The 17,610-nt window shown below is 50.8% G+C and overlaps 4 protein-coding genes across 4 annotated transcripts; 3 read left to right on the top strand and 1 right to left on the bottom strand.

The window, feature by feature from the left end:
* Nucleotides 1–60: 60 nt before the first annotated feature.
* Nucleotides 61–2,840, top strand: BCR38DRAFT_425540 (kinase-like domain-containing protein). Its single transcript, XM_040859722.1, has 2 exons — nucleotides 61–300; nucleotides 439–2,840. The coding sequence occupies exons 1-2, from the start codon at nucleotides 254–256 to the stop codon at nucleotides 2,555–2,557; spliced, it is 2,166 nt and encodes a 721-aa protein (XP_040717634.1). The 5' UTR covers nucleotides 61–253; the 3' UTR covers nucleotides 2,558–2,840.
* Nucleotides 2,841–3,755: 915 nt separating this feature from the next.
* On the top strand, nucleotides 3,756–5,303 carry BCR38DRAFT_387251 (aldo/keto reductase). Its single transcript, XM_040857500.1, has 4 exons — nucleotides 3,756–3,973; nucleotides 4,031–4,224; nucleotides 4,385–4,454; nucleotides 4,514–5,303. The coding sequence occupies exons 1-4, from the start codon at nucleotides 3,792–3,794 to the stop codon at nucleotides 5,106–5,108; spliced, it is 1,041 nt and encodes a 346-aa protein (XP_040717633.1). The 5' UTR covers nucleotides 3,756–3,791; the 3' UTR covers nucleotides 5,109–5,303.
* A 396-nt stretch (nucleotides 5,304–5,699) lies between these two features.
* BCR38DRAFT_455896 (bicyclomycin resistance protein) lies at nucleotides 5,700–7,600 on the bottom strand (the record flags this gene model as incomplete). The annotated part of the gene is made up of 3 exons (XM_040861849.1): nucleotides 5,700–6,602; nucleotides 6,674–7,074; nucleotides 7,183–7,600. 3 exons carry the CDS (start codon nucleotides 7,598–7,600, stop codon nucleotides 5,700–5,702), a joined length of 1,722 nt encoding a protein of 573 aa, XP_040717632.1.
* Nucleotides 7,601–11,029: 3,429 nt separating this feature from the next.
* Nucleotides 11,030–15,448, top strand: BCR38DRAFT_472527 (putative beta-galactosidase B). Its single transcript, XM_040862914.1, has 17 exons — nucleotides 11,030–11,190; nucleotides 11,250–11,304; nucleotides 11,362–11,384; nucleotides 11,434–11,478; nucleotides 11,531–12,002; nucleotides 12,071–12,118; nucleotides 12,218–12,240; nucleotides 12,346–12,409; nucleotides 12,468–12,487; nucleotides 12,546–12,566; nucleotides 12,620–12,822; nucleotides 12,883–12,975; nucleotides 13,028–13,065; nucleotides 13,114–13,264; nucleotides 13,378–13,791; nucleotides 13,845–14,138; nucleotides 14,186–15,448. The coding sequence occupies exons 1-17, from the start codon at nucleotides 11,063–11,065 to the stop codon at nucleotides 15,157–15,159; spliced, it is 3,066 nt and encodes a 1,021-aa protein (XP_040717631.1). The 5' UTR covers nucleotides 11,030–11,062; the 3' UTR covers nucleotides 15,160–15,448.
* The last annotated feature ends 2,162 nt before the right edge of the window (nucleotides 15,449–17,610 follow it).

Genomic DNA, 17,610 nt, shown 5'->3' with positions numbered 1-17,610 from the left:
CACTACAGCAATGATATGTACCGGACGGTCGGACCACTCTATGTTAGGACGCTGAGACTTGGGTCAGTCCACTTCGAACCTAGTCCTCCAAAATCGCTGAATAACATCAGCGTTCCAGCTGGTGCGCGGTGGAATGAAGAGCGTACAGGCATCCTCGACATTAATTAAGCAAGCTATGGCACACTACATTTATCTCTCTCCATGATACAACTTTACACTCATCCGCCATCCGCCATCAGATCGCTTGCCGGCTATGGAGTTGATCCCATACACATCGCGAGAAGGCCGCGAGATTGTTTTGTACGTCATTCTAGGAGTGCCCCGCTCCAAAAGATTCCAGATGCAATTGGAGTAGAAGGACGGCATCGCGCTCGCATTGCCGTCGCCACTTCGCTAGGAATTGTCGACACGGTTGCTGACAAGTTGCGCGATCACCAGACGCCACCGCAACGCCCTGGTTGTGCGTGATCCATCGTCGCAACGCCTCGAGATTCGGGGCCTGTCGTTGACGGAATGCCCCACCTGCCATCAATCCCTTCGAGCTCGCTCGTCGTCGCCGGAACGACACTTTGATATACCGGCTCACGATGAGTCGTACGTCGATCCCAACTACTTTCGCATGCTACAAGCTGGCCATGATGAAACACATCACGCCGACGACGCAGAACGTTCCCCCCCGAGTCCCATAAGGAGGTTGACGCAGCCAGCGTTGCCCAGTGGTAATGTCAGGATACAAGAGGTGGCGGAGGCTGAATTTCTATCGAGCACACCAGCTCCCCAAGCGGGCGCACGTATTAGGAGAAACGCATTCAGTCCAAATTATTTCAACACCTTCTTCGTCGAGGAAAGTGAGCTTGGAAGGGGTGGGAAAGGCGTGGTATTGCTGGTCCGCCATGAAATTGATGGTTGCCAACTGGGCCACTTCGCCTGCAAACGTGTTCCAGTGGGCGACGACCACGCATGGCTCGAGAAGGTATTGGTTGAGGTTGAGCTTCTAGCCAAACTGTCCCACCCCAACTTGGTTTCCTATCGCCACGTATGGCTAGAGGATTACAAACCCAATCGATTCGGTCCGAGTGTGGCCTGCGCCTTTATCCTGCAACAATACTGCAACGGTGGGGATCTGTTGCGCTACATCGTTGGAGATCAACCGGAGGAGACCACCAAGGAGCAGCTCAAGGCTCACATGCGCCGCAAATCGAAAGGGCAGTCTGATCATCCACATGATCCCCATTCATCCCTTCGTCGCCTCCCGTTCGAGGACATTTACTCCCTGTTCAAGGATATAGTTTCGGGTCTGGCGTACCTTCATGGCTCCAATTACATCCATCGTGATCTGAAGCCGAGTAATTGTCTTCTGCATCGCGAAGGAGGAAAGCTTACTTGCCTGATCAGCGACTTTGGAGAAGTCCAGCCCGAGCATGCTGTCCGGAAGTCCACGGGAACTACAGGCACAATCTCGTACTGTGCACCTGAAGTGCTCAGAAGAGACTTGGGCGGGCAGTTCGGCAATTTCACGACCAAGTCCGACATATTCTCTCTGGGCATGATTCTGTACTTCTTGTGTTTCAGTCGCCTTCCATATCTCAATGCCAATACCATCCACGAGGAATTGGAGGACATCGACCAACTCCGAGCCGAAATCACGGATTGGAAAGGTTTCCAGGATGAGAGGAAAGAGCGGCCTGGCTTGCCCGCAAAGCTCTATCAGTTGCTCAAGAAAATGCTCGCCCTCGAGCCTGCAGAGCGACCAAGCGCAACAGAAGTGCTGACTGTGATGAATCTGGAATCGAACACAGGCGGCCTGCGGAGGGAAGGACGAAGCATGAGCCCTCCAGTCGGACTTCGTGGACGAAGAGTGCAGAACCTAGACTCTCCGATGCCTCCCGGGACTCCAATCGCGGATCCCCTCAAGAAACGATTCCGGGATACAGCTGCGGAAGAAGTCATTTCTTCCCCTGACACCCCATCCTCACCTTTGCGCAACAAACCACCTGAGACCCCACGACAGAGTCTGAAAAAAGATCCGAACCGCACTAGTCCCCGCTACCGCCCCCATGCCATGGCTCTCTCCCGAAGCGAGGACGGCTATCGCCGCTCTGCACCAGATCTCGGAACGACTGACAGCATCCTTGCCCCGACGCCCTCTCCGCCACTTCTCATGCCGCCCCCTACGACTTTTCTGGGGCGGACTCAACATCGAGCTCTGGTCGCTTACCACCAGCTCGATCATTTCTACCACGCCAATGCCGAGTCCATTGTGTTCCCCTTGCGACTCAGCTTCTTCCTCATAAAAATGGCGTCGCTCGCCAGGCTCTGCTGGCCGTATATGGTGAACCTCGGAATCGGATCCACCCTGACGGGCATTGCCGCTATGGATCTAGGAATGCCGCATAGTTGTGCTTTCGAACTATCGTATGAAAGAATGTCGCAGAGGCGCGTTCACGCTGGCTTTTCCCGATGGAGGTGGGACGAGAGGGTCAGTTTTGCGCTTTTACTGGTGCATTTTGCGGTTGTGTGGTCAATATCACGGTGGAGTGTACTGTGTGCCTGGTGATAACGTCTGGATGGATAGACGTTGGCTGTGGGTTTCATGTCGTATGTAAGATATGCTGTGTGCTAAAGAGGAGGCAAGAAACTGAACAAGGTTTCTTTCCTTCCACTGTTTTGTTTTTCTTCTTTATCGCAGTTGACTCGCATTGAGCATGCTCTGGTGTTCGGGGGTATCTTTGGGCCTTGTGGGCGGGAAAAGGGCGGAATGATACATTATAATGTACCATAGAGCGCAATGGGTCTCGTTGGTTTTAAGACCACGATTTATATATTTAATTGCTCCTTAATCTGTCTTGGAAGTGATTTGCCCCCGCCTTGTTGATCCAATCAGTTAACTATAACTCAAAGGTATACCCACACAGGGGGGAAGAGCAAGAATGGCACTCGAACATAATTAATTAAACCGCCTTATCTAAAGCATAGCCACCATGTCATTCACCCACGAAGTTGATTACTCCCAAGACTTAGTCCTCAAATATTGCACCACTTACATTCTCACTTAGAAATAATATCAACAGGCCTCTTCTTTTCCGTGTACTAGGTCATCCAGCGCGTCTGTACCATGAATTGCGACGACTTGTCCCACAAAAAGATGCCATCGAAGTCCGCCAGATCGGGCCAGCAGATCCTAATGATCGATGGAGTCTCGACGGCAGCATCTGGCGCCTTGCTACGGTCACATTCGGTGACAGGGACGTTAGTAGAAAAGGCTCGAGGATTCTTTGGGTATCGAAGATCATTTATGAATCAGTCGTATCTGTGCGTAATGTGACCAGGTGCATCTTGACATTATATTCAGCTGCTATAAAAGGACTTCCTTACTTGTCTCCCATTCGGCTGCTACAATGCACGGCGCCTGCGTCTTTGCGCTGTGCGGCGCACCATGACACACACCTGGCCGCCTTCGGGCATAAGGGGACGGGATAATAATGCAAAGGCCACTCGTCTTTTGATTCGGCTCATGAGGAAGGCAGCTGGCTCTTTCTTGACTCGATCGGTGTGAGATCTAAGTTGTAGAATTTTCCTGCTGTCAGATTGACCACCGCACTGATTGGTCTGGTCGCAAAATCTGCAAGCCGATTGGCCAGCACCAGCAGTATATCGAAACGAGGTAGAAACCCCTGTTTCCTATGGCGTCAAGATCGAGTGTAGGCGACTACAAAGAACAGGCTCCTCCCCATCGTGTTTCAACTACCTTTTCCCGATCCTTCTACACTCGCATCCACTTCAGCATCAAAATGGCACCTAACTCCATCCCTTACCACCCCCTTGGCAAGAATGGCCCCCTCGTTCCCGCGATGGGCTTCGGCCTGATGGGCATGTCCTACCAAACCTACGGTTCAACCCCCAACGATGAGGAACGTTTCGCCTTGCTCGACCGTGCCCTAGAACAGGGTAACACCTTCTGGGACAGCTCCGAGTAAGTAATTTCCACACAGAGCCCACTCGAAGCCTAGTGCTAATCATATCCTCAAAGTCTCTACGGAGACGGCGAGGAGTTGTTGGGCAAGTGGTTCAAGCGTACGGGCAAGCGGGACCAGATTTTCTTGTCTACCAAGTTTGGCTTTGTCAAGGGTAGCAAGAAAATGGAGGTTGACAGCTCCGGGCCTTATTGCAAGAAAGCTTGTGCGGAGAGCTTGAGGATCATGGGAATTGACTGCATTGATATTTGTGAGTTCTCTTCCGCTCCCCTGACGTTCCCGTTTTCCATACTGCGCATTCGGACAATAGCAAGATGTCGCTACTGTTACTCTTAGGTGATGACAGAGTCATCGAGTCACGGAAACGACCGGTGTTACATATTGGCTGTCTTGCTAATATAATTGGCCAGACTGGTTGCACAGCGCCAATCCAGAGACGCCCATCGAGGAAACCATGCGAGCCTTGGCAGAACTCCAAGCGTGAGTACCTCCTTTAAACTTTGCACAATAGGCCATCAACTAAAATAAGGCCACTCTAGCGAGGGTAGGATCAAGCACATCGGCCTCTCTACCATCTCCTCTACGACTCTCCGTCGCGCCGTCAAAATCGCCCCCGTAGCCGCGATCCAAATCGAATACTCGGTCTTCACGCGCGATATCGAAGGACCCACAGGCATGAACCTGCTCTCGACCTGCCGCGAGCTCGGCGTCGCTGTTGTCGTCGCCGCCCCCCTGGGCCGGGGTCTCCTAACCACGAGTTTTAGCGCAGGGAAAACCCCCGGCGACGAAAAGGACATACGCACCAAGGCGATGCCCCGTTTCCAAGAAGGCAACCGCGAGCAGAACGTCAAGGTGGTGAATCAGTTCAAGGCGTTTGCGGATCGCAAGGGATGTACGGTGTCGCAGCTAGCGCTGGCGTGGGTGATGAAGCAAGGGGAGGACATTTTCCCTATTCCGGGGACGAAGAAAATGAAGTATCTGGAGGAGAATTGGGGCGCTCTGGGGGTGAATTTGAGTGATGAGGAGGAGAGGGAGATTAGGGAGTTTACCGAAACCGCTGAGATGGCGGGCAATCACACGCCTCAGGCGTTCATGGATTATATTTTTCGGGATACTAAGGAGGAGGGTGCTTGAGCTTGCTGTCGGACCGCACCAGCCTTCGACTTCGAACAACTGTATTTTCCGATTTACCGCTACTACAGCCAGTTGACTGACGATGAGCGGTGGTGGAACCTCAAGGGCATTACAACCTAATTGCGCCAGTTTGTCAGACCATATGGCCACCTTCACTCCTTTAGACTTGGGTAGATCAGACACATTAAATCTTATGCTTTGCTATAGCTTGGAATAAGTTCTAAACTTGCGGAGAGAGTATATGTAAGCTTACAGTCGTTTTTAGTGAAAAAGATATTGATAGATTTGATAGCTTAGGACAGTATTACACGGCAGTTGTCACATAAGGTTCGAAACCTGCATTTAGCTTGATCAAAACATTGCAGATGTGATGGGAAGCTGTGTTGACAGTGATGGATAACACAACATGCGGGCTTCCAAAACTGCTGCTATGTGAACGCAATAGCTCGAAAAGTGAAAAACGTCTCAACATAACAAAGAGAATCTCTATTCGTAGTATCGCACAAATTCCCTGTGGGCCATCAATTGAATCGCCAAGCTTGCTTATTACATGCCGCCCCACCCCTATCCCAACCATACATACCCCTTATCTCATAGATTCTTCATAGGATAGCTCTTCCTAATAACCTCCCCATACCTAATAATCAACCAAGCAACCGGCGCAAACCCCAGCGCAATAAATGCCAAAATACTATTCCCCCACCCAATCCCCAGCTTCTCATACATCGGCAGCCCTGCGAGCGGCAACACCGCGCCCGCAATAGACCGTACTAACGTATTCGCAGCCAGCGCTGACGCCGCGTAGACGGTAAAAGCATCAACGAGGTACATCTGCAAAGCCATGAAAATGACAATATTCGCAACGCCTACAATCCCCGTGCCGAAGATGGGCACGATCCAGTGGACGTGTTTCTCGGCCGTCCACCCGTAGGTGAATAAACCAATGGGGAGAAGAACGGCGCCTAGCAATAGGAAGGGGAGCCGGTATTCGGGTTTCATACCCCCCTCCTTCTCTGTGCCGGAGGCGCCGGCTCGGGCGTCGTCTTCGGCGGATTTGCGCTTCATGTATCGATCTGACGTACTGCTGAACACAAAGATGCCCACCAGCGACCCTATTCCGAGGCCGAGGAAAGATAAACCGACGAGGCTGGTAGAGAAGCCGTAGTACTGCTGGAATACTTCGGTCATGGAGGTGAACATGACGTACAAGTATCCGTATGTAACGGCCATGAAGAGAGACGTCAGCATGATGATGGGCGAGAGGAGCAGCATTTTCACGGGTCGGACGAGGCCCCGCTTGAAGTAATCAGATGTGGAGAGACCGATGTCGAGATTGGAGCGTAGAAGGTTGTTGCCGGTTTCTTTGCGCAGCCGGCGCACTTTCCGCTCCAGGAGCACAGGGACGTAGCTTTCTTTGAGGATGAAGAGCATGACGATGGAGAGGAAGCCGGTGGCGATGGCTAGGACCCAGAAGTTCCAACGCCAGCCTTCGGCCTGTTTTTTGAAGTCTCAGTCAGTCTTCTACCACTTGCTGAGATCAACACATCTGGAAAGGGAACACTCACATCAGCCAAGAACCCCCCTGTCACTGGTCCAATAATAGGCCCCAACAAAGGCCCAACCGCAAACCCAGCCATGGCAACGGCCCTCCTTTCCTGGGGGAACAAGTCCGCGATGGAACCCCCACCGTTAGTAATAGCCGTGCTCCCAAATACGCCCGACAGGAACCGAAACACGATCAAGGTGTTCATGTTAGGTGCCAGAGCGCACGCTATGACGAAGGCGAGGAAGCTGACGTTGGAAATGTGGTAGACGACGAGTCGGCCGTACATTTCTGACGCCGGGGCCATGATTAAGGGACCGAAGGCAAACCCTAGGATGTAGACGGAGACTACGAAGGCGGCGATTTCCAGGCTGGGGTTTTGGAATTCGCGCAGTAGTTGGGGGACGCCGGGGGCGAAGATTGCTGGGAGAATGTGTCAGTATAGGGGGCCTTTTCCTTTTATGGGGGGTAGGGGCAGAGGGGTGAGGTGTTTTCCTCCTTGCACGCAGCTAGATGGGATCATGGCCTTACACGAAGCTAGAGGCGTCAAGAATGACATGGCGCTGATCAAGAAGGCGTTCATAAAGGTGCGCCAGCGGGGCCACTGGTACGGGTGTTCCGGGTCTGTCGGGCCCATTGATATGACATTTAGATCGTCATTGCCATCTATGTCGTCGTTGCTCAAAGGCATGCCCCCGCCGTGCGCCCCGGGTGCCTTTTCCACATCGCGGTCTGCTGCTTCTCCGTCCATGCTGTGGGCTTCCGATTTGCGCCTGACCTCTGCGATGGATCGCGCGCGCTTCCTTTGGCCCCTGTCGTCGAGGATGTATCCTTCACTCGATGGTATGTCTGCATCGTGACCTTCGTCAAATGCTTGGCTGATCTTGCGTTCCAATTGCCTAAGCGTGTCGATGTCGTGAGCCGCGGTTGCTGTGCTGCTGGACGCCATGGCGGACGAGAAGGGGACTGGTTGTCTTATTAGTCATTGTCTCAGAGACGTGCAGTGAGTTTGATGAAGATTTCAGAGGACGGATTGTCTCGGCCTCGAGGAGCACTCAGACACGTACCCGAGCTTGTGGATCAATTGTGGATCAGTGGGTGGTGTGGGAACAGAAAGCTTGATGGGATGAATGCGGGTATTGCCGCTGCCTAGTTCCTGGAGAATGTGGGCCGACAGCATCCGTGGAGGCTCCTCTCCTTTGCTTGGATGTCTTGGACAATGCGACAATGACAAAGTCGGGTTACGCATGGGAATTCAGCCAAATTCCCTAACTAGCAGCCATTGTCAAAGACAAAGAAACACGCAGGATGCGTAGAAATAAAGAGAGAAAAGTCGGGAACACCGGAATCATGAAAAATGACCGATTGCGTCTTGGCAGCGTATCCTAACCGCTACCTGATTTGTAAAGAATAAGACCCGCGCATCTGGGCTGAGTGTGTGTGTATAAGTCCTTTTAAAGGAACAGCGATTTGAACGGCAGGATTACAAAGTTGTGTCCGTCTCCGTAAAACGCGTGCACGCACATAAAATGCTTCAGAATTACATCCTGATTTGCTGAAGTAGGAGCACAATCTGTCAGCGTCTGCATAAAACTGCACAATTTGCCGATGATGTTGTTTCCGGCGATTCGGGTTCCGATGGGTCATGAAACTATGCTACTGTGGGCTCGCATCCGGGCTGACGGTGTCATGTCGAAGTGGGCATATAATTGGCCAACAATACTTACTTTGAAGGCTTTACTGCGTTCGTGGCCAAGTCGAAGGATCCGTCCGAGTCGCTGGAATCCTGGTGTGATTAATGAACGAAATGAACTGATCAACAGAGGTGCCTTCTGAGCCTAGATGACCCTTGGCCTCACACCTCAATTGTTAGTCCCCGGATTTTAAACATTGAGTACGAAGTTTGTGCACGTTACGTCTGTCTAGACGTACAGGTCACTATAATCAGGCTTCTTCTTGTTAGAAATGAAGGAATGGATGGCTGCCTGCTTGACTTACGAAGGGGACTAACTATGGTTAGTTGGGCTGCAAATGCGACCTTGAGGGCTAAACTATTAAAGCATGATCATACAGGCTGTCTAGCAGGCTCTTCAACGAATCTGCTGACTTCATAAGGCCTTCAGGCCGATTGCGCAGGTCTGGTCAAATAACCATGACCTTGACTCTTATCGATAACCAACACGTTGGGCTTGTGTCCTGCACCACGAAAACAAATGTCTCCGATATCACGTTGCTATGCCGCCCTGACGGTTCAAGCAGGGGCTTGCTCTGTCTCCTACCACTTATGGCAACGCCCAGCTCGCCTACAAACATCCCTGTTGGCTTCTCTTGGCATTGACATGCTGGGTACCGGCCTTAAATGAGGCTGTGGTTGCAGTAACATATCTTTCGCATTTGGGATGGAACTACTCACCATCATGAAGTTGGTCACCAGTATTTTTGTGCTGGTATTCGCTGATAGTGCTACGGCCATCACCGTCGAACGCAGTGATACCTTTCACAGTGACGACGTCACACAACACACACTTCGGGTTGATACAGATTCTACTCTAGTCGATGATGAGATGAGAATGCGGTCCTGAGCATATTTTAAACCATGGCAGATATTGAATTCGAGGAATTAATTCATTCTGTCGGGCAAAAGTGACATGCGCTAGGAATTGGCCGTCGCACTTATCAATGGCAATAAACATTGGCCAAAGGAAGAACGCGATCACTAGTGCATATTAAACTCATGTCAACGCCTCATCCCCCGTTTCACTCATAGGAACCTTATTCAATCCGGTAGCACTATGAGACGGTATATATTTCTAACCATACACGTACTAACAGCACCCAGGGCCTCAACGCCCATAACGGCCCACAACCTTTTCGGCATCGGCAGCACCACCAAATCCTTCACTACAGCTGGCGTCTCTCTACTGTTGGAAAACGTCCCATCCTAATCCTCTGCACCATGGGCATGCCCGTGGACATAAAAGAGACGTTCCGAGGAATCGAAGACCCGGCTCTTCAGATATTTTGGTTAAGAGTGGCGGAGGAGTTCTACTGGCGGAATAGCTCGGGCTCGTATTCCCGTTTTGAGCATGCGAACGAGTCAGTCGACCGATTTTGACGGAGCGCAGGTGTGGACGCATTCGGGGCAGGTAAATGCGTCTCTCAGCTTTACGATTTCATTCCGTCGGTGGAGCAGGGGAAAGGAGTTGATTTTGAACCAAAGTAAGTCACCTCTATTCAGATGAGAAGGGAAGGCATGTACTGATGTGCCCAGATTCAAGAAGGAAGTAGAGGATGTGCAGAAGTATCTGGCTAGGTGTTCTGAACTCACCTATCCCGATCGCCGACTATTCCATTGGTTAATCACAGGGCGCATTACTACGATGTGGGCTACGGTGATCTCATTGCCATCATTAACTGCAACAACGAGGAGAAGACCAGACCTTTTCCTGGCGAAAACGAGAGCTGTCAACTTCAAGCCAGGAGCACCGAGAAACCCAGTCTTACATTTTAAGTCGATGTCCAGCACAAATCCGGCAACTTCTACCTGGATTGGATTAATCAAGAGATGCTAAAAAATCCAGATAATCCGATATTGCGTGTGAAGACCCGGTTGCGAGTTGGGGGTGCGTCTGAGACTTGTTGAAGAGGGGTTTCCCTTGATTAGGTAGAAGTGGGTGGAGTCTTGACAAAGGACACGACCGTGACTGGGCAAGAAATCGAAAAAGAATATCTAGGTAAGACTGTGGGCCATTGACTGTAAGGGTTGATGTTTATCTTCGTAATGTTGTCTCACCGGATGTTGCTCACGGGGTATGGTAGGGAATCATCGGAGAGCTTTCGACTGAAAACCATCAATGTTCTTGTCATGATCTTGGATAGCTCTACAACGAGGACAAGACATCGATTTATCAACTTGACCTCGGTACCAGACTCTTGGATGAACTGTTGGAGACCTTATGCGGGGACCGACACTTTATTCAACCCTTGTTCCATCGATTGACCGCTTCGTATCCCGTTAGCGCTCAACCCAACATGGGACGACACACGCCTTTAAATATAAACCCAAGCCTACAGTGTAACGTCTTCGGCCTATCTCGGCATCTCACCCGAATGTTGTCATATTTACCAAATATTTCGGCGCGTAAAGTGACGCCAAGTGCCCTTGTCTGAATGCTCGCCTGTTTTCGGTCCCCAATACCCCGCGATTTGCCCCATCCGCATGGCGACGGGGAAATTTGGGATTGCACGGGATACGACCTTGAACCCCTGGTGATCCCTCATTTGTGGGGTCGGACGTATGTCTGATCAGTTGGGGTCGAGAATAAGAATGGGAATGCCCCAATTTGTGATCAAGAAGTTGGAGTTGTTCACAGGCTGCGGGTTTTGATAGTTTTGCTGAAAGTCACTGATCATGGCGGCGCTCACTAGGTTATTCACGCTATTTGGCTTGCTTGTGTCCCTTGGTGTAGTGTTGGGACAGAGTAATACGACGACAGAATGGCCGCTACATGACAATGGCCTGACGGACCTTGTAGAATGGTTAGTTCTTCTCATCCCATCGGACAAGTTTGGAAATGGTCTAATTCGGAAAACGGCAGGGATCACTATAGTATCCTTATCAATGGTGAGCGGCTTTTTGTCTTCTCCGGCGAGGTACGTTAACTTCTTTACCTCACTATGACTAGCAATTCAGCTTACCTGATCTTCCAGTTTCACTACTGGCGCTATCCTGTGTAAGTTTCCCAACCACTGTAACAAGTATAAAAACTTACTATAATCCAGCCCGGAATTATGGAGGGATTTGCTCGAGAAAGTCAAGGCCGCAGGGTAATTCTCCTCGGAACACCATCCCTACCATCGTATCTGACTGGTTCCGCAGCTTCAATGCCTTCTCCATATACAACCACTGGGGCTATCACAACCCAACTCCCGGAGTTCTTGACTTCGAAACTGGAGCGCACGACTTCACCTCCATCATGACTCTCGCAGAAGAGCTCGGCATGTACATGATAATCAGGCCCGGACCATACGTCAATGCCGAAGCGAACGCAGGTGGATTTCCTCTGTGGTTAACTACGGGCGCATACGGTGGTTTGAGGGACAACGATCCAAGATACACCCAAGCCTGGACACCGTATATGAATGCCTTGTCTCAGGTTGTTGCGCCTCACTTGATTACCAATGGTGGCAACGTCGTTCTGTTTCAGATCGAGAACGAGCTCGATGGGCAATGGAAGAACATTGCTACTAAGACTGATAACCCGAAGGTTCAAGAGTACATGGAGCTCTTGGAGCAGAACGCGAGGGATAACGGGATTGATGTGCCATTGACGCACAATGCTCCCAACATGGTGGGTTTTTCTACGGAGTCCTACGGAGTATCCGGTACACAGTGTTGTGCTGACGCGTGTCTGGGTAGAATGGCTATTCCTGGTCCAAGGACTTCTCGAACGCCACAGGCAATGTGGTACGTACCCCAATTCTATTCGCTGACCTGGCTTCAGAGAAGATGAGAAGTTTCACATTAGCCGCTTAAGGAAGACAAAGCTAATTCGTTGATATTTAGGACTTGGTTGGTTTAGACTCATAGTACGCACTACTCGGCCATTTTACCCCCCGCGCCCCCCTTCCTCCCACCCCTTCTCCATTCGCTCTCCACTTTAGGAGCAAGTCGACTGACTCTTTGTACTACAGCCCTAGCTGCTGGAGTTGCAACTTATCAGAATGCACTGGGACGAACGGTAAATATGTTGCCTATGTGAGTAACCAGCAGCCAATATTACCTGGTCAACGTGACGCTGACTGAACTGCTCTAGCAAACGGTGAACTACTACGAGTACATCTCATTATCAATCAATCATGCCCTTGACTGACCGCTAACATTGTGTGATTAGCTACTTTACAAAACAGTCTCCGTAAGTCTGTCCCGTTCGCCTAATCCGGCCCGTTGATCTAAAGTGGAGTTTAGAACCCAGCCAAACTTCATGCCTGAGTTCCAGGGCGGATCATACAATCCTTGGGGTGGCCCCGAAGGTGGTTGTCCAGGAGACATTGGCGCCGACTTCGCAAACCTTTTCTACCGCAACCTGATATACCAGAGGGTATCGGCCATCTCGTTATACATGCTTTTCGGCGGTACTTCGTGGGGATGGCATGCTGCTCCTGTCGTGGGTAAGCTGGTCTTGATGAAACCCCATCTTTCGAGGATGAAAACTGACCCATATTTCGCAGCGACAAGTTACGATTATTCCTCGCCAATCTCGGAGAATCGGATCATTGGAAGCAAGTACTACGAGACCAAACTTCTGACGCAGTTCACGAGAGGTATGATTCAGGGCATATCCGAGTTGTATCTCAAGGCTAAAACATGGCACAGTTGCGAAGGAACTAACCAAGACCGATCGTATCGGCAATGTAAGATAGTCGGGTTTCCTTCGTGAAATAATTGCTAATGAACTCCAGAATACGGGTTATGCGAGCAACTCCGCCATTGAGACTTCCGAATTGCGCAACCCTGACACTGGTGCGGCCTTCTATGTGACCATGCATGCTGACTCATCATCCTCAACTCTGGAAACTTTCACCCTGGATGTTGACACTTCGGCTGGCCCCTGTTAGTACCCAAATTCATGCTACCTGTATTAGGGCTCTTCACACCTCTACTTTTTATCCCTCTCGAATAGTGTTCGGTTTCACTTCGTCTGCTGCAGCTTACCAACCTTACAGTGACAATACCCCAATATGGCGGTCTCATCACTCTCAACGGCCATCAATCCAAGATCATCGTCACCGACTTCCAGTTCGGTCAGAAGTCACTGCTTTACTCAACAGCAGAAGTTCTCACGCACGCCATAATCGACAACAAGGAGGTGCTGGTCCTCTGGACTCCCGGAGGCGAATCTGGCGAGTTCACTATCGAGGATGTGACGTCGGCTAGGTTAGCTTCGCGCAGTGGTTATTCGAGCATCAAAGTTCACCCTGGGGAGTCTAGTGTGACTATCTCATTTACAGAAAACTCTGGGATGAGTTTAATTGATCTCAATGATGGCTCTAGAGTGGTGCTCCTCGATCGCGCAGCTGCATATCTGTTTTGGTCGCCGTCCTTGAACAACGACCCAGCGGAGGCTGGAAATGACACAGGTACGTTTGTCAATGGATGCAGTCTTGTTGGGATCATAACTAAATCAGAACAGTACTGGTGCAAGGACCGTACCTTGTTCGCTCGGTGAGCCTGGAGGGTAACAGACTGGTACTGACTGGCGATGTTGCAAACACAACCACCATAAAGATCTTCGCACCTAAGTCGGTTAATACGGTCACCTGGAACGGAAAGAAGCTGCAGACAAACTCAAACAACGAAACGGTTTTGAGAGCGACCATCGGTGGCGCAGAAGATTATTTACTTCCTGAGTTGAGTGGATGGAGATATGCTGACAGCTTACCTGAGATCAGCGGTAACTACTCCGCTACGAGCAAGGCCTGGGTTGGTAAGTGAAATAAATTAGAGAGGTCTGGTAGAAGCTAACTAAAGTAGCTGCGACCAACACCAACACTTCCAACCCCACAAAGCCAGCATCGAACAACCCAGTACTATACGTGGACGATTATGACATTCACGTTGGAAACCACATCTACCGGGCCACCTTCTCCGCTTCTTCCCAGCCGCCTACCGGCGTCTTCTTGAACATCACAGGCGGCACAGCGTTCGGCTACTCGGCTTGGCTCAACTCGAAATTCATCGGCTCCTGGCTCGGCCTCTCCTGGATTGACAAGCAAGGATCGACCTTCTCTTTCGCGAACGCTACTCTCAACAAAAATAAGGATAATGTGCTCGTCGTTGTCATGGATAACTCGGGCCACGATCAACGATCACTAGCGCTGAATCCTCGAGGTATCACCAACGCCACACTCATCGGCCCGGGCGAGTACAATTTCAGCGAGTGGAAGATTGCAGGCACTGCCGGCCGGGAGGACGTCCTCGACACGATCCGCGGACCGCTTAACGAGGGCGGGTTGTACGCTGAGCGAGTGGGCATGCATCTCCCTGGGTACAACGACAAGTCCTGGTCCAAGATAGCATCCAATAGCACTAGCCTCGCCGTCCCCGGGGCCGGGATTCGAACCTTCCGAACCGTCGTCCCTCTATCTGTCCCAGCAGGTCTTGACGTGTCTATCTCCTTTCGCCTCACCGCGCCCTCGAACTCGACATTCATATCGCCAACCGGTGCCACGAACCAACTCCGCGCATTGTTGTTCGTCAACGGTTATCAGTACGGTCGGTTCAATCCGTATATCGGGAACCAGATCGACTTCCCTGTGCCGCCGGGGATTTTGGATTATGATGGGAATAATACGATTGCAGTTACGGTGTGGAGTCAGAGTGCGCTGGGGGCAGAGATGAGGGTTCAGTGGAATGTAGACTATGTACATGAGACGAACTACGACATGAGATTTGATGCGGAGTATTTGAGGCCTGGATGGGGCGTAGAGAGATTGGAGTATGCTTAAGGGGTGGGCAGATGGGTTGGATTACTCAAGGAATCATTAGGGAATATGTCTCATGGTGGAAATCAATATTGGGTGACGCTCAAATCCTGAGTGGAGGTCTCCGGGTGCATTTTACCCCTCGAAAGAAGGTGTGACCGGTGCAGTTCAGGGGGAGCATCGCGCATTCCTTTCCTCTTAAAGAAAACTTCAAGGAAGTTGTGACACCACAAAAGAGTCCAACGAAACTTGCAGCAATTTCCCCATAGCTTAAATAAGCTGTTTTGGTGAAATTTGTGCAAATAAGCCTCTTTTCTCTTGTTTATTGTGTCGCAGGAGGATTGGAGCTTCACCGCAGGAGTATTCGCAAGTATTTGGCACTTGCAAGATAGTCCAAAAGTTTCGATAATCTCATTCACAGATGTGCCGTGTACAACGTCTGGCGGGTGAAATCGGCGCACTATTTCGGGGAATCAGGGCTTATGAGATAACGTCCCACACCTACATCCCGGACACCCCCACATGTGGGACGCCCTAAAAATGACACTGTATATTAAAATATTAAATACGCCGTAGGTGTTAACCCTCGGTACCTCTACAAGTACTCCCTTAAGGGGCTATAGATGATATAGCGAGCCCTTAAGCCGCGTCGGGCGGTTATACAGGTAAACTTGTAGCCAAACGACTACTAAACCTCCTGTCCCTCCCTAAGTCTGTGCTACAACCCCTGCCTGAACTACCGATAAGTGTGGTAATGTGGCACTTAAATTCGTTCTCAGGGGTGGGATGCTGCTGATGTGCAGAAGATGCTCGACTATTTTTTTGTCGCGACAAGTCGTAGTATCTGCTAATTGGGGTTCTCGTCGAGCGTATACATCTCAACCATACGCTCAAGTGGATAGACCGTAACGTGGTCTAGACGCTCGCAAGAATCGCGGCGAGAGGGCGTGCTGCGCGCCTTCTATCGTGAGGGGACGGGTTCGCCGACGAGCGTTGTCGGATAGGCGAGGTCCGATAAGGGGTCGGATTAACGATTCGAATTCTGGACCGGCTGTCGAGTTATATTCCGCCGACGTAGTGCTTGACGGTCGACTGGCTAGGATGCTCGTAATCCTAAACTGCACCAATCTCCCTATTATCGCTAGGTAGGCGAAGTCAACAAGGTGGGCAGCGCGCCGTAAGGGTTGACTAAACCCCCTTGTGTGTCAGCTGCGGGATTCGAACCCGCGACTCGTCACCGACCCAAGTGGGCGAGGCTCAAATCGGGACTTATCTACCAGCGAAGTGACCAACCACACCAGCCGACACCTGTATATTATAACCATTAACTTCAACCTTTTTTACACTTATTCTAATGCGACTACAATACAGCTTTCACCGTTACTAGGGTTTTCAGACTCGCTAGACTCATCTGTACTATCCTCAATTTCACCAGCCTCGATTTGAGCCTTCCGAATAGCCTTGATATTAGTAAACTTCGAATTAGGGCTCATCTTGACCTTCCTCCGCTTCCTAGCCCTACTAGCCTCAAGCTCTGCCTCTATTGCCTCAATCGTTCGCTGTGCGACAGCTAATTGGTAGTCCTTCTCATCAAAGCCCTTTTGAACTTTCCGAAAGAGTAGCCGCTGGGTGTGACAGGCTGTGCCTGATATGGGATCCGGAGCTGCAAGGACCGTGCGTCCGGATCCACCAAAGGAACCATCGAGGGCACACAAAACATAGTCCGTGTTCCCGGGACAACTCGCATATTTTACTTTCCTCCTCAGTTAGATAATTAACAGTATTTGGCCATGTTGAGCTGTATAGTTTCGCAGTGAGCCCGTCACACTGGGTATTTAGATCACTATCAAGCTTGCTGAATAAGCTGAGTTGATCTTGGAGCTCATCTCTCCTCTTAGGCGTTGACCAGGCTACTGCTGATGTCTCTAACGCCCAGTCCTGACTACCCTTACTATCAGAGTACCCTTTTCAAGTCTGACTAGGTTGTCTGATTGGTGCTGACGTATTCTCAAGGAGCAGGGGGCTCATAAGGGGTCTATGTCAGGGTACGGCTAGGCCGAAGGCGATAGTACAGAGTGATGGGGAGTAACGGGCGTCCCTCCTACGTAATACCGGGTGGTCACTGGCGGTCTCAGGTAGGGGTGCCCACGGTGATGCATTGATCTCTACTCTCCCTCTATCTTCTTCCCGGGCCTCCGCCCCTTACATAGATAGCTAGAACCCGACGTCGGAGCCGCGGAGCACTAGTTTCCCCGATTGTTCCGCAAACCAAGACTTCCATATCGTGTCATGACTCGCACATTCCTACACCAGAGCCCCACCGGTGTCCCACCGGTGCCTATGGCATTCTGTTCTCTGACAGTCTAGCTATGCTCGAAGGCCAGAGACCAGTATATTTCCATCCACTGATAATGTTCTTAGCGGTCAATGCTGCTAGACGTGCCTTTCTATAGCAGAGGAGAAAGTTTCTCTTCC

This window comes from Pseudomassariella vexata (genome assembly GCF_002105095.1).
Source record: "Pseudomassariella vexata strain CBS 129021 chromosome Unknown BCR38scaffold_4, whole genome shotgun sequence".
NCBI classification, from domain to species: Eukaryota; Fungi; Ascomycota; class Sordariomycetes; order Amphisphaeriales; family Pseudomassariaceae; genus Pseudomassariella; species Pseudomassariella vexata.
The sequence above is the reverse complement of the archived record's forward strand: the minus strand, read 5'-3'. Positions and strand labels throughout refer to the sequence as shown.